General features: G+C 39.1%; 1 protein-coding gene across 5 annotated transcripts in view; it reads left to right on the top strand.

The window, feature by feature from the left end:
* The window catches only part of cpped1 (calcineurin-like phosphoesterase domain containing 1), a 54,870-nt gene that overhangs the window by 34,857 nt on the left and 3,616 nt on the right, over positions 1-16,397 (top strand). For 3 of the 5 annotated variants that reach the window (XM_047159423.1, XM_017484281.3, XM_017484280.3), the window contains exons 2-3: positions 2,611-2,829; positions 8,874-9,296. In XM_047159423.1, coding sequence (XP_047015379.1) covers positions 2,611-2,829; positions 8,874-9,296 — 642 coding nt within the window. Of the gene's footprint in view, positions 1-2,110; positions 2,233-2,610; positions 2,830-8,873; positions 9,297-16,397 lie in introns of all 5 variants that reach the window. The other 2 variants (XM_047159422.1, XM_047159424.2) reach the window with 2 other exon arrangements.

Below are 16,397 nucleotides of genomic sequence, written 5' to 3'. Positions count from 1 at the left end.
TTGTGCCCTGTGATGGATTGGCATCCCGTCCTGTGTGTGCCCCAAGTCCCCTGTGATAGGCTCCAGGCTCCCCGTGACCCTGTGTTGGATAAGTGGTACGGAAGATGGATGGATGGATGGATGGATGGATGGATGTATCGTGCTCAGCCTGATATAAATTTTTTGTTTTAAAAACAAGTAATCCATATAGCCAAAAAGGTATTTCACATCAACAGGTGATTGCTTCGAGACTACATGGGAAGCTTCGCCTCCCCTAAAATGACATTAAAATGCAGCAGTGTAATGTTTACCAATATGTCCATGCAGTTATCACTCTTTGTGGAATACAGTATTTTAGCAAATCAAAATAACCAATATCTCCCTGCAGTATCATGCTGTTCGTTCCTTTAACACAAACTGTTTTCGGTGGACAGGGCAGCCTGCACAGGATTCTCCTAGATGCTTCGTCATTGACGAACAGCTTCACTGGAATCCTATGGCACATTCGAATAAATTGTGTTAGATGCCGCCTCATTAGCCAAGAGGATTTTAGAACGTTGTTTTGGGTGATGCATGGCTTCACTGGGAGTCAGTGAGAACTTCACGACTTGCATAGAAAAAAATATGTTTTTATTTGACAGTACGCTCTTCGCAGACTCTCAGCTTCTCCATATGATGATTGGGAGACCTGTCACAGGTGTGGAACCTCGTAACCAATCATTGAAACGCTAATACACATGACTGACTTAAGCATATTGGCGCTATATACCTACTGCAGAGTGCTCAGAGCTGCTTTAGTGGTCAGTAGTCTAATCCATAAGAGTTTTAACTAGTTTAATTAATTATAGTTTAACTAGTATAACTTGTTATTGTAATGTTTGTAATTAGTAAATATTGGAAATAAATTGTAAGTAAACATTCTGTTTGATTATTTGCATTTGTTTCTGAAAATTTTATTTATTTATAGGTCTGACTAGCTGTCACTACCTTCAGTGAAATTTAGCTAGCTAGTTAAGAGATTAGTTGCTTCTAGCATGACATGGCAGATATTACTAATGATAGCAAACCGATTTTGGAAAAGTCTTTTGAAGCTTTAACTTGCATGGAGAGACTGATAGTTAAACAGGAGTCCAGACCAACAGATAACACAGAACACACTGAATAACAGATGTCTGTGCTTCCCCTATTTTTGGGTGGAGTTTTTTGTATGACATGACGCATATTGGCCTAAATCTGCGGTAGTTTGGAAAAATGGCAAGCTCCTCTGAATATTGTGGAGTTTGCTTGATTTTGCGTTCATTTCTGTAATTGAATAATCTCGAAACCTTGGAGGGACTGTTATTTTGATTTCTTTTCTTACTATGTACTCTTATCCCAGGTGTAGGAATGTTTTCATAGTGATTTGTAATGTGTTTGAGTGCTCTGTCATTCAGTAACCTGAAGAGACATTTATAGCCAAATGAACAATTATTAATGTAGACTTTGTTGACTGGCAGCACAGCAGCCGACATGGTCTTCTGTCTTCCACAATAATAGTAGATTGAAAGAGGCTTGTGTTTAGGGGTGATGATGGCATATTGAGCTGCTCTAGTGAATTTATTTGCTTAAAATTCTCATTAGTCACTACAGTCTTTATGAAGGGTAGATTAAGCTTTAAAATGGCATGTTTGAAATTAGGCGAATATTTGTATGACTTTTTAACATGTGTAGATTGAACTGCGCAAACTAAAGGTGTCTTTGTGTAGTGTGTGTGTACCAGTGTGTAGAACTGACAAGCTCTGAAATGTTAAGGCCTTCAAAGAACTGGCGCTAGATGCTCAGCTTTTGTAGGTGTGATTGGACTAATTTAGGAGATCTGCTCGGCTTGTGCAGTTTAGTATATTTGTTCATCCCTTGTAAAACTGCAGGCTATAAATCTGATAGATATTCCCTATGAAGCAAAAGTCATTTAAATAGCATAATTCATTTCAAATAGCACCAGTCCGTGCTGTTAGGAAAAGAGCTGTAATATTTTAATGACTTGTTCTGTAGTCAGAACATTTGTGTCCTTTTATGTGCTTCAAAGAGTTGCTGTTTTCTAGCTAAATGATGGCAGTAAAACAAATTCAAGAACTTGTTCTTTCATCTGCAGTTAGGGGGATCCTCTTCTTCTCTGCCCAGGACAGAATGGGATACTACCATCAATTCATGTGGGAGGAAGAGAACGATGCATGAAGAGCATGTATAGAAGTGTAGTACTTGAGTTGCTGGGAGGTTGAGTATGGATTTGTACACCACAAGCCTCATGAGGTGGAAGGTTGCAATTCTACTCTCATTTGTTTCTTCTAGCACAAGAACTGATGCATAGTTTGTAGGCTATATATTTAAAAAAAGTCCATTGCATTGCAGCTTTGCTTTTCACATTCTCTCCCTGTTCTATAATGACAGGTCAGAGAGAGAACAAACCCTCCTGTCAATGAAGATAAAGCTTTTTATGAATATTTGAAAATACTTGCTTTGTGTCTTATGTAATGCTGGATTATGTAAAACAATTCATCATGCAAACCTCATCATCAGTAGACAGAAGTTAATTATTAATGTCCTTCATTGACTGGCAGTGCAGTAGCCGACATGGTCTTCTGTCTTCCACAGATGAGGAGAAAGAGTGGAGTGGGCCGTTTTGCTTCATCCAGGCGGCTGACCCGCAGCTGGGTCTGATGAAGGCATGGAGGATGGGAGACTGTGATGGAGGAGGAGATGAGTGGGCAGAGGAGGTGCAGCTCACCAAGCAAGCTGTCGAGGCCATCAACAAACTGCAGCCCCGGCCCCGCTTTGTTGTTCTCTGTGGGGATTTGATCCATGCCATGCCAGGTAAGATCACAGTTCTGGAACTCAGTATGAACTGACAAGTATTTAATTATGACTTTAAAATGACTTTAGCTCGGTTGTGCATGGGTGAAATATAATACAGTTTTGTTGAAGGTAGACTTAATTGTAGCTGTAGCGTTTAAGTTGAAAAAAAAAATGTTCTCAAAGCAATTTCACAAATTTTTCTATTCCCCTTTGCCAGTAGATGGAGGAGGCTTTATGTTTTCAGGTTCTCCATCTGTCCGTCCCTCCGTCCGAGATTTTTGTTAGCATGATATCTTAAGAAGGAGTAGTTGAATGTTCGTAGGATTTCGATGAAATTATCAGACTGGGTCAAGATCATAGCAAGGTCAAACATATGAATTTGTTTTTCTTTAGTAGTTTTCTTAGTGTTTGTAATACAGAAATGTTACGTGATTGTGTGTGTGAATGGGTGAATGAGACACAGTGTAAAGTGCTTTGGATAAAAGCACTATATAAGTGTGCCATTTACCATTCCGTTAAATGGAATTATCTTTGTAACCAACAGACTAAGTGATTGGATTTTGCAATTGAACCAAAAGGGCAAAGGTCACAGTAAGGTCAAATGCACCATGTCACAAACCAAAATCCGTCTCAAACTGGTTTCATGAACGGGACAATGAGTTCAGTGTTCTTCAGTGTCCTTCCCAGTCACCGGACCTGAATCCAATAGAACAACTTTGGGATGTGGTAGAACGGGGATTTTCAGCATGAAAGTGCACCGAAAAAATCTGCAAGAATTAGATGATGCAATCATGTCAGCATGCACCAGAATCTCAAAAGAATGTTTTCAACATCTTGTGGAATCCATGCCATGAAGAAACGAGGCTGTTTTTAGAGCAAAGGGAGGCTCTACCCCATATTAGTATAGTGTTCCTAATAAAGTGCTCAGTGAGAGCAAATGATAATGTATTTAAATACAAGCACATTAATGTAAACCTGTAATTTGCAGTCTGCATTTCTGTCAGAATCCTGCTGTTAGGAAATTAATCCATGCCTTCTGTCTAATCAGATTTGAGAATTCAGCAGCAATGTGGTATAAACTCATTTTATCACTGGCTGTGAATTTTGTTTGACATTAATTTGGTGCTGCATTTTTAATGTGTTGTTTTATATGTGGCAAAACATTTAAACTATATTTAAAACAACTATTCGACTTTCACACAGTGACAATGCAGAGTGACTACATACTATAGTCTGTACAAGCGCAGTACATTGCATCATTGTTTTTCATTTTACTGTACTGAATATTTAAAAGCTTTTGCTGCACTAGGTCACCTGCTTTAACCTTATAAAAGGCTGAGTAATGATGATTAAGGGTTTAGTGAAGCTGATGAGAGGAGTGTAATGGAAGGAGGGAAACACTAATATTCAGAGTGAAACCTTGCAATGGGAAACAATAATTAGTTAAAAAAATATATTTCTCTTTTACATTATTTTTTGTATGATATCACATTTCCACAGCTGTATGAATCGAGACTGCTCTGGCTTATTTAATCTAAATATACAGCCAATAGCTGCCAAGAGCATATGAAGTATTATTTCATGACACCCACTATCCCCTCATTCTCAGTGCATCGGCCTGTTTCTAATGCATTGAACTTGTATTTGAAATTCTGTTTTCTACGGTGAGGAGCTGTTATCCCAGTGTGAGTCATGTTTTATTTTATGTTGTTTTTTAGAGAGATATGAATTGAATACAAATCAGTGAAAGACTTGCAGTATATTTTAAAATAGGCCTTTTCTTTCATTTTCGTAGAAACGGACAGGACTCTTGGGGAGTGCCATTTTTGCAAATTCTTTATACTTCTGCGCTCTGAAGTTTCTCAGGAGGGATATCTACCTTTGAGAATCTTTGCAGGCTTCATAGTTTTATTTTCCTTGATGTAATTTGAGCCCTGCAGGTATATGTTCTGGGGTAGCTCTACTTTGTAGGTAAAGATCTAATAAGTGGGCTGTAAAGGCACAGCTGGGTCTGGTGGTTGGGGTGGGGGTAAGGGGGGGGGGGGGGGTAAGGGGGGGTAGGTGGAGACCTTTAAACAGTCTGTTAGTGACAGGCCAAGCAACCCGACTGAGGCAGATGCATGAGATGACCCATCCATCATGCAACTTCTTTCCTGCTCTTTTCGATATCAGCTGAACCCATCTGACATTTCCTCTCCTCTGTTTTGCGGTCAGAGAAAACAGTTTTGTCTAACCTTTGGTAAAGTATGAACTTTGAGAAAGACATTTCCTTTTATTTGGAAGGCTTGTTGTGGGTTTTGGAACGGCTTATCTGTTGTTTATACTGAATCGTCTTTTAATAAAAAAAACGAAAGTGTGTCGAAACTAGGACTGGAACTTCATTACAAATGTACAATACTTTATAACTCAATAACACTGTTTTGGGTATAGGACAGTATTAAGTCACCTGGTTAGGCAGACTGCTAAAAAGACATTAAGATGTTTGCATTTAGCTTGTTTTATTTCACTAAAACTTTAGTTTTTTAACTAAATTTTTATTGATTTAGAATGGTATATTTTAAATGATAAGCTAACCTGTTGTAACCTAATTGTAGCATGATCCTTGGGGAAACAAATAGTTTTTTTTTTTTTTCATTATTATCAATACTGTATAAATGAATCTCTAATAATTATAGTGTTATAATGAGATCACATCATACTGTACATCACACCCCTAATTGAAACATGTTGGTGTGATTTTACTATAACAGATATTTAAAAAGAAATTTTGGATTATGGGACGGCTCTAAGGTGAAGGTTTGTTCAGGGACCCATTCATCATTCACCTTCACTGAACACATGCCCTGGCAACTTCAAGCCGCTGACTGGTGACCAAATTGCATTCCTTTTTTTTCCCAGCAGCTGTTCTCAAACATTGTCTTCTCATCTTATCACGATACCACAGAGAGTAGCGTGTCAGTAGTGTTCTAGAGTTGATGGATGTGATATCCGAGCAGACTCCAGACTCCAGAAGGCGAGCTTATGGTACTGTTGGAGTGGATAGAAATGAAGTTCTCCAAACAGCGATCAGGTGGAATGACCAGAGGGAGATGAGTTCTCTGTGTGTTTAGATGATAGAGATCTCTGTTGGGAGAGCTGGTAATGGGGTTCTTTGGGGTTTGTGACTGATTGGAGACACAGGGAGCTGTTCAAGTTGGACACTCTGTACCTCTGATAAGGGAAAGGAAAATGGCTCCAAATCCACTGCCTTTACAAAACAGGAGTTCATGACATAATTTCATAAAATAGCCTTCAAACCTTAAGCACAACTTCAGTTTCATTTGCGCAATTTAGCAACAATTTATTTATTTATTTATTTATTTATTTATTTATTTATTTAAACAGACAACTCAATGAAACTATTTGTTTCCATAGACTGCATGGTATATTGACCATCTAATGCTGAAAAGGTCAAAATGGTCCACAATTAATCTACTGATATGCACTCACTGGCCACTTTTATAGGAACATGTGTACACATGATCATTCTTGTAATTTCCAATCAGCCAATTGTGTTGGAGGAGCTTCAGTTAATGTTACATTAAACATCAGAGTGTGGAAAAATGTGATCTCAGTTATTTTGTCCTTCACATGGTTGTTTGTGCCAAATGGCTGACTTCTGTTTTTCCAGTCTTCAGCTGTGCAGTTTCGGTGAGCCTGTGCCCACCGCATGCCCAGATTCCATTTCTTGTCTGACAGGAGTGGAATCTGATGTGGTCTTTTGCCGTTGTAGCTCATCTGCATCAAGGTTTATTTCTGAGATGCTTTTCTAAGATGTTCTGAGACAGTTTTCTGTTCACCATGGTTATAAAGAGTGGTTATTTCAGTTACCGGCACCTTCCTGTACGCTCAAACTAGTTTGGCCATTCTCCTCGGACCTCTCTCATCAACAAGGTGTTTCTGCCCACAGAACTGCCACTCACTTTCTTGTTGTTTTTTTTTCACTTTTCACTTCTCTGTGTAAACTTTTTAAAGATGGGTGTGTGTGGAAATCCCAGAGGTTTTTGAAACACCACACCAGTCTGTCTGGCACTGAATCACTGACATCACATTTTTCCCCATTCTGATGTTAGATGTGAACATTAACTGAAGCTCTTGACCTGTATCTGCATGATGGTATGCACTGCGCTGCTGCTACATGAAAGGCTGATTGGACAATTATATGGATAAGGTGTTTCTATTAAAGTGGCTGGTGAATGCATGTTTTAAAACTCAACCTCTCCTGTGTAATAGGTTGCTAGTTAAGTGTTATCTTTTGTAATTTCCACTTTTCCTCACTGAGCTTTAAATCTACCCCAGGGGAAATTAGCTGGATGTCGCATTGGCACTTTCAAACTGTTTCAAAATGTTGTATTTGGACTGTCTTGGCTTATGAATGAAAAGATTTTTTAAATTGTATCCATAAGACATTGTTGCTTTCTGTCACCTTTGATTGCTGACCTGCAGTAAATATAAATTAAGTGCAGTATGGGTGGTTAATTTTGATATGCCTCACAACAGATAATTTATAAGTTCTTTGTGTGTGTCTATGTGTGTGTGTGTGTGTATATATATATATATATATATATATATATATATATATATATATATATATATATATATTCTATTTTTCTATTTTTAATTTCTTTCATGATAAGTATAGGTAGCTCAGTGTTTCCCTGCTGAGGGAACATCAAATTAATATTTACATAATAATAATAATTGAGTTTGCTATTTGTGGATTTACGTTATCAGGACATATATTTAGCTTTTTTGTTGTTCTTTTTGAGTTAAATTAGAGTGTTCCAGCTTTATTAAACCAACTCCTGGACAGTTTACGTTAAGCTAATATTTGTCTCAAATATTGTTGTCCCTGATTGTGTTTTTAATAAGGTTAATCTAGCATTAAGCAACGTTAATGACTGCAAATGCAGAGGCAGACCTTCTAGCATATGGGTTCAAACTGAATCATGTAACTCTCCCAACCATGACTAGGTGAAATTCTAAGGATAAATGTGTGTGGCCGTAAGAAATTCTGCCTCTCGTGCATGAGTAAACACCACTAATAGCAAGAAAACTGCTAAATTTATCAGTAACTTCAAAGTGCCAACCCATGGCTACATGAAATATTGATTTGAATTACCTTTATCTATTAGTTGCATTCATCTGCTTGAAATGTGTTGCATGGCTCCACTCCACTGGGAGCCGTAGCGAACCCTGCTGCAGCAGCACATGCTCTGACTCTGATTAAGATCCAAATCTTGTGGAAGTTATAACTGTGTCAGAGCATTTAGAATATGACTGTAAATCTTGTTGAATTAATGAACTTAATAAACTGTGATAAACGTGTAGTATCAGAATGAACTGTAGAAACGTATAATCAATTGGCAGTCAGGACAGATATTTACATGTTATATTTACTATACCAGTGCAGGAATGCTTGGTAATAATTGCTCCATTCCCTCATACTGATTGCAAATGATGCATGCCTGGTGTGATGAAAAGTGTGAGCAGTTGAGGCTTGCCACACACACTGTGTTACTTCTGTTATATATGCACAACAGTGCCTCTTTCCCCCCCTTCCCTTGACCGCGAGCTTTGTTCATGTCACTGCCAAATTGTAAACATGGTCCATCAACAGATTAAAAATAATCTGTTTTTTTTTTTTTTTTTTTTTTTTTTAAAGTTAAGATTAAATATACTTGGGCAGTTGTCAATTTGCTTGAGCGGAACACTATTAGCTACAAAGACAAGGTGGGCAGCTTTGCTGAAATTAGATGCTCCTAAGTGATTGCTGGAGATGACAGAATGTCAGTGAGATACCCACAGTGATAATTATTCTCAACACAACATGCTTATTTTTAGTATTTTTATAATATTACTGTAATGTTATTAATGTTTATGCAGCCTTGTCGACAATTTGTCTCCATAAAATTTCTTCTACATTTTACCCTCTAGCTAATGAAGTTACAGGAACACACTCGTTATCCTCAGCTGGTAAAGTGTTGTTTATAAAAAATGTAAAAAATCTGTGTGTTCCTCAGGTTGTCAATTCAGAGAGGATCAGGAGAAGGACCTGAAGGATGTTCTGCGCGCCACCGATCCGGACATTCCGCTTGTGTTTGTCAGCGGTAACCATGACCTGGGCAACGCTCCCACTCCGGACACTGTGGAGCAGTACTGCCGCGCCTGGGGTGACGACTACTTCAGTTTCTGGGTGGGTGGAGTGCTGTACCTGGTGTTGAACTCCCAGCTGTTCTTTGATGCATCAGGCTGCCCTCAGCTGGAGGAAGCTCATGAGGCCTGGATGGAGAAACAGCTACAGAAAGCAGCCAAGAGCTCAGCACGGCACGTCATTATCTTCCAGCACATTCCTCTCTACCTGAGGACTCCAGACGAAGAGGATGACTACTTCAATCTGCAACGAGCCAAGAGAGAGAATCTGATTCACAGATTCTGTCAAGCAGGTATGGTTCTGAGCAGCATCAACTGGCAACATTCAAACTGAATGGGCACATGCATCCTTACAATGTTTACTGTCTGCCAGTTCAGTTGTAATGTTGCACATGGTATTGTCTCTAAAAAAGTGACAGTGCTGAACCCCAGTATATAAGCTGACTACAAGTTGCCATTAAACAACTGGAAAAAAAAAACAAGTTTCCAACTGGTAAGGCTGATCTGATTAAAGGTAACATAGTGTGAAATGAGTAAATTTATTATTATAGTAAAATCTGATCGTAAGAGCTGAGGAAATTTGTAGGATAATAACTAGATTCACATTACCTGGAGTTATAAACAAACTAGCAAATTTCTGAAGTTTGCCAAAGAAATTGTATGATAACAATGTAATGCTAAATTCCTGAAGATATCATGATTTTTTTTTGTCGGTGGGTTTTGAGTTTTTTCATACATTATATAAGAGGAGACCAACTTTTGTGTCCATTAGTGCATATAAATATGACCTAGCTGCCACACAAGGTTGTCTCCCCTTGTATACACACTCTTCTTTACTATATAAATGTATTTGTGTCAATATACATTCCAATATCTATTCTTTATTTATACAGGAGTTAGTTCCGGTACACTAATTTGATTGGACAAGTGTCGTTCCAAGAGCGCTGATATTTAATCTAACAGCACTGGTACATTTCACTGTTTGTATTACTCCACTTGTCTGTGTTCACTACGTAAAATTCCGATACTAGCAATAATTCATTACACTGTAACTGTTACTACACTTAGTATGGGCTGTCAGTCAGTCTGTTGCATGGCAACAAACAATGCTCTATCCAGCTGTGCCTTCTTTGGGAACTACTTTAGTTGATGGAGCAAAATATCCGTCCATCCATTTTCTGTACCGCCTATCCTACACGGTCGCAGGGGAGCCTGGAGCCTATCCCAGGGAAGTCTGGGCACAGGGCATGAGACATCCTGTAAAGGGTCCCAACCCATGGCAGGGCAAAATCACATACACATTCACATACTACGGACAGTTTGGTAATGCCAGTCAGCCTACAACGCTTGTCTTTGGACTCGGGGTGGAAACCAGAGTATCCGGATGAACCCTCCATTGCATGAGGAGAACATGCAAACTCCACGTACACGTGGCAGAGGCGGGATTCGAACCCCTAACCCTGGAGGGTAGAACTGTTATATAAAAGCATAATTGTAACATAAGAGTGTTCAGACAGTGGAAAATTGTCCTACGCAATATTGATCTGAACAATTTCTCTATAATATTTGAATTTTTTATATTGTATGCAGTAGGTTACACTTTTTGTTGAGCTTTTTATTTAAATTACAGGTAAAAACAAAATCCATTATATTGGATATAATATATGTATTCAACATTAACATGTTTTCTTAAGCAAATAAAAGAGAGAGAGTGAGAGAGAGATTTTGTGTGAGAGAGAAAAAAATACATTGTATTGCTCAGAAATGTTCAGAAGGAAAGGGAACATGATTTACTGCCCCATACATCATCATTTATTCAACGAAATGACCATCTTTCTCGTCCAAACTCAGCCAGGCATGATTTTATAATTCAGTTTCCCGGCCTTTTTCATTCAGGTTTGTTTATACACCTTTACTCAAAAACCAAGGTTGACTTTCCCAGATGAGTGCACATCCGGAGGACTTGCGAATGCAGAACAAACTGAAACTGAGAACAACCTGCTGATGCACATAGTCCAGCGCAGTTTTATTCAATATTTAAAATATGCAGAATTAGGTGAGTGTACAGAAATGTAAAAACTTTAGATTGGTATAGATGCGGGGTGGGGTGGGGGTTGTAAGCTGGTGAAAATGCATGATCTAGTTAGGAATTGTTCAGGATTTAGTAATTAATCATGATATGTATTATAATCAGCTTTGAAAATAAATATGGCAGACGGTTACACAGCTTTGCAAAACACACATGTGGTCAGACAGGTCAATTGTTAAGGTTAAAGCTATTTTCTGTGCAGTAGAATGGAGTTATATGGTGCATATTCAATAGAGCTATTCTGTATTTATCTTCTGCATGATTTATGAACCTGGACAATATATGAGTCATTTACCTTCTTTATTGATATTTATTTTTCCCACTTCAACATTATACACATGAAAGTCATATTTTATGGCCACATAATATATGTTATGCAGTTAGTAATGCATGCACAAGAATACATTTGATGCTGATTATTTATTTATTTATTCCATGGACCTCAGTACTGTTCGTGAGTTGTGTGAGATGCGCTTTTTGAACATCCCATTGCAGATTTAGTCTCCAGTTTGCTTCTGGGAAGGCTTTCCACTAGATTTTAGAGTGTGACTGTGGGGATTTGTGTTAATTCAGCTACAAGAGCATTAGTGAAGTCAGGTACTGATGTGTGAGGAAGCCTGGGGAGTAGTCGGCATTGCAGTTCATCCCAGAGGTGTTCAGTGTGGTTGAGGTCAGGGCTCTGAGCAGTCCACTCGAGTTCTTCTACTCCAACCTTGGCAAGCCATGTCTTCATGGAGCTTGCTTTGTGCACAAGGGCACTGTCATTCTAGAACAAGTTTGAGCCTCTTGGTTCCTGTGAAGGGAAATTGTAATGCTACAGCTAAGACATTCTGTACAGTTGTGTGCTTCCAACAGTTTTGGAAAGACTCACGTATGGGTGTGATGATCAGGTGTCCACAAACTTTTGGCCATATAGTGTATTTTCAGAGTTAATCTTCTATGTAGACATAGTTAGACAGTTGATTTGCCTCAGCACTCCTTGATGGAAGTATAAAAAACAATACACAGTGGAGATTTGGAACGTTTTCTTTAGGGGAAATTTCCAGAGCAGACGGTGCAGTAAGCTACATGGTGCACACAATCCACCTTCATGAGCAAGATGTCCCCTCTTTCTAAAGCATTTATGGTTTTCTGTTTCATAGCCGATTTTCAAAAGAGCCACAAAATAGGGGATAAAAGAAAGCGTTTGTTCATGGCTTAGAGAAGGCCACTGCCTTCTGTAATCAATTCCCTATGCTGTCTCAGGCTTTAGAGATGTGATAAAATGCTGCTTTTAACGATTTAATCCATGTTTGGTATGAGGCAGTAAGATTGTGGGTAGATTGATTATTTTGAGACATGCACCCTGAGGAAAGCAGATCTTTGTAAGCTATGGGACTGCAGTAGTTTTTACCATTAATGATCATTTATGATCTTCCAGTGTTTAGGATCATAACATGCCAATGATTGTGCGTCATGATATTATCACAGAATGATCAGAATGCTACCATCTCAGACAGTTTATTATGATACTGTGGCTACATGTATGATGCACACACTCTTACCTCAGGGGCTAAAGGCATGATGTAAAAATAGCTAGCAGAGGAGAAGGATGTTCCATCCAAATACGTCTTCCTCACTGGGAAAATCACTCAATTCTTTTTAATCTAGATCTGAATTTCACTCGGCCAGCGGAGAACACCCCTAATTTATTTTCAATTCTGATAGATCTCATGAATATATTTGCGAATGTTTCAGGGCCCTCGTGCTATCCTAATTGGAAGCAGTGTACCTTCTGAACTCAGTGGCAGACTGCTCCATCTATTATTGTCACCGTGACTCACTGCAAGATTTCCGGCTCAGTACTCATAGGTGCTCATGAACCACAGTCTGGCTTAATGTCCCCTCTGCGATCATTCTGCAGCAGCACTGCTGAATCTAAACATTGTTCTTTGTGAATCCCTCAAAGGAAAACGTCATCTCTCATACTCCTCTTCTTTATATGTATCATGTGAAGGGAACAAGCGTAAAACCATAGTTTGTATTGAAGAGGAGAAAGTTTATCTAATGTGAAGGTTGCATTCATGTGCTTTCAACATGCGTATCATCAGCGAATGAAACTGAGCTGAAGTCCCTCTTTTATCTTTGAATACCCCCCGCCCCCCCAACCACCACCACCAGAAATGTGGCTCTCCATCCAAAACAACAAGAAAGAATATGTTTCGATCCAGAACAACTCATGTGTATCTGTCTGTTTGTTTTGATGTAACCGTTCAGCTGCTGGTGCTGACTTGTACTGAGCTAATAAACCAGTTGTTTCCTTTGTGATTTCTCTTGGCTTCCGGCAAGCCAATGTTAATTAGTATGGGTGTGAGTAAACCAAGGGAGCATTTGTCGTGACTGGAAAATTGGAGATAAATTAGAAAGCATTCTGTTTTGGGCAGATGATAAAGAACGGGCTGAGCTTATGGTTAGAATGAAGATAATAACAGGTAGAATGCAAAGATTTGCGATATTATCGGATGACTTTCCATTGATGAGCACGACCCCAAGCTATGTGTTGCTCTTTAGGGACTTCCATTATGGATACGGGGTCAATATAGATGGTATATAGATCTAGATAATATAGATGTATAGAATATACAATCTCCACTTCTCAGAAAGTGTCTCAGAAGAACGTGGAGCATGTCTTTACAGTTATAGATACAGTTCTGCATTGTCGCTACCTATACAACTGCAGTAGATTATGTTTTTAGTTAGTGTTGTTGAATTCTCAGATCTGAACGTGCTGATTAATTTTCTATAAAGGCACAACTCTGAAAATAGTTCCAGCCGTAATTAAAATGATGGGTTTGTACGGTAATAATGGACTTATTGTAATGCGTTATCATTTTTATTTTATTGTTACAACTGGGAACAGATGTTCCACAAAATCTACACCTAATAATAAACAGATTAGATATTTATTTAACACATTTAACATATTCACTGTACGTTTTCTGCCATGGGAACGTTTTCACGACAGAGAAGTCTGACTTTCTGGAGTTTCTCAGCAAAATGACATGCTGTGTTTTTGTCTTATTAACTTCAGGTGAGAGGGGAAAAACGCAGGAACGGCTGCTATAGTATCAATTATAATAGCAACCAAGTTGTCTCAGAGAGGTTTCGCAGCATTAAATGTGGCTAGATATGGTTAAAAAGCACGTGTAGCTAGTTAAAAAATTACATACAGTTCCAATCGTGGGCCGTTTGCTGTGGAATAAAATGAATAAAACTGCTAGAGGAATAAATAATCCACTTCGGGGTCTGCTCCGCTTCACGTAGTGGATTATTTTCTTGTAATGGCACGCCATATCGTGTTTCTTACTTAATAGCCATTTTGATTTTGGTTAGCGAGATTAGTCATTACATGCATTTTTCTTTTTTTTAATGCTTTGTCAAAGCCTGTTCAGTCAAAGCTTCACAGCCATCTGTGATATTGGTCCCACAGCAAGAGGAAAAATGTCCAAATGCCGGCATCTCTATTTTTATGTAAAACTGCAGATCCTTTGTGAGAGCAATTTGAAACCACCCCGAGTTCCTGCTCCGCATCAGTGTACATTTGGATGGAATCTTAATTACTTACATCACACACAATACACAGGCCGTCCCTCATTGAGCACTTCATAAAGGGACTCGTGGGGATAAATGATTATGATATATGAGCAGCATAAGTAACGCTCTCCTCACAGATCATTCTGTCTTTCCCTCTGTCATGCAAATTATATATGGGCATAGTTAGGCGATTAATTCCCAGTGGCCTAATGATAACACATGCACCCACATATACCCCCTCTAACTAAGAAATAAATTCTCTCCGACTTGTATGGATAGAAGACAGCAGCCGAATTTACATATCATCCATATCTGGCAGGCAGCCGCAAAATCCGTCTGCCTATGATTAGAGTCATCGGTGGCACAGTGAGTGCGTCTCAGGGGAACAGAAACCAGACCGCCATTGTACTTCCCTGTTCATTAGAACTTAATTTCATTTTGTGTGACAGTTTATTTTCAGAATGTGTTACTTACTATTTTCTCAGGGCTTTATTCGCAAACTTTGGCTTGCTCAGCTAAAATTCACAGCGGTCCCGTGGTGGTAGTTGTGTTGTAACCACTGCGTTGAAAAAAGCTGAAAGTATGAAAACTGTGAAATTATAAGCAGCACACGGGAAGTGTAAGTATTTCTTATGGGAATATATGTGGGAGCATTTAAACAAGGTCAGCTTTGTGAAACTGTACTACGTTTGCCAGGACTGAATTTCAGGCTGTGTTTCCATTTTTTTTTCCTGGTGGTTTTCCCTAACTGACGATCTTTGATTTATTTATTTATTTTCTGTTCTGTGGGCAGCTTGTAGTCTGTATACAGAAACGGTGGTTACAAATGTGCACAGTAGTGCTGCTGCTAGGCAGCCTGCTCTGATTCTTATTTCTGTGCCTTGTAATTTGAAGCCAGCCATGAAGAAAAATCGATCTCCACAATTTGCTTCATAGTGAAATGATCTCAGCTTGTTAAAGCAGTTTTCCAGAAGTGAACTGGGAAGAACACACACTTCCTGTTTCAGTTCCTGTTCCTGTTTTAGAGTATAAACTATACAATCAGGGCGCATGGTGGCTTAGTGGTTAGCACGTTCGCCTCACTCCTCCAGGGTCCGGGGTTCGATTACCGCCGGGGCCGTGTGTGCGGAGTTTGCATTTTCTCCCCGTGCTGCGGGGGTTTCCTCCAAAGACATGCATGGTAGGCTGATTGGCGTGTCTAAATTGTTCATAGTGTATGAATGGGTGTGTGAGTGTGTTTATGATTGTGCCCTGTGATGGACTGGCACCCTCTCCAGGGTGTACCCCGCCTAGTGCCCGATGCTCCCTGGGATAGGCTCCAGGTTCCCCGTGACCCTGAAAAGGAGTAAGCGGTAGAGGATGGATGGACTATACAATCATAGATGGGCTATAAGCAAAAAAGGGGTCTTGCATACCGTCTAAAGAGACATCAGTGGATACAAGAGTGGTGGAATTTTTTTTAAGCATGATAATATTATGGTCCTTGCACACCCACAAACACCTAACACGTTATATTCAATTTTCACAAGTGTGACTGTTGTAAAGACATCCCAATATTCACATCACAGTGTTCATACAAACCAGACGTCTGAGCTAGTTTCTGATAGTTTGCTCAGTAATAAAGCAGTTTTTTTTATGCATCATTAGGTTACAAGCTGAATTAAGATGGGAGGGTTTTTACAGTAGCTTCTTTTCTGGAGATCACACTCTTTGGCACATGAATACACAACAT

The sequence above is a fragment of the Ictalurus punctatus genome, chromosome 13 (genome assembly GCF_001660625.3).
Source record: "Ictalurus punctatus breed USDA103 chromosome 13, Coco_2.0, whole genome shotgun sequence".
Classification (NCBI taxonomy): domain Eukaryota; kingdom Metazoa; phylum Chordata; class Actinopteri; order Siluriformes; family Ictaluridae; genus Ictalurus; species Ictalurus punctatus.
Note: the sequence above shows the minus strand (reverse complement) of the source record. Positions and strands in the feature narration are given on the sequence as shown.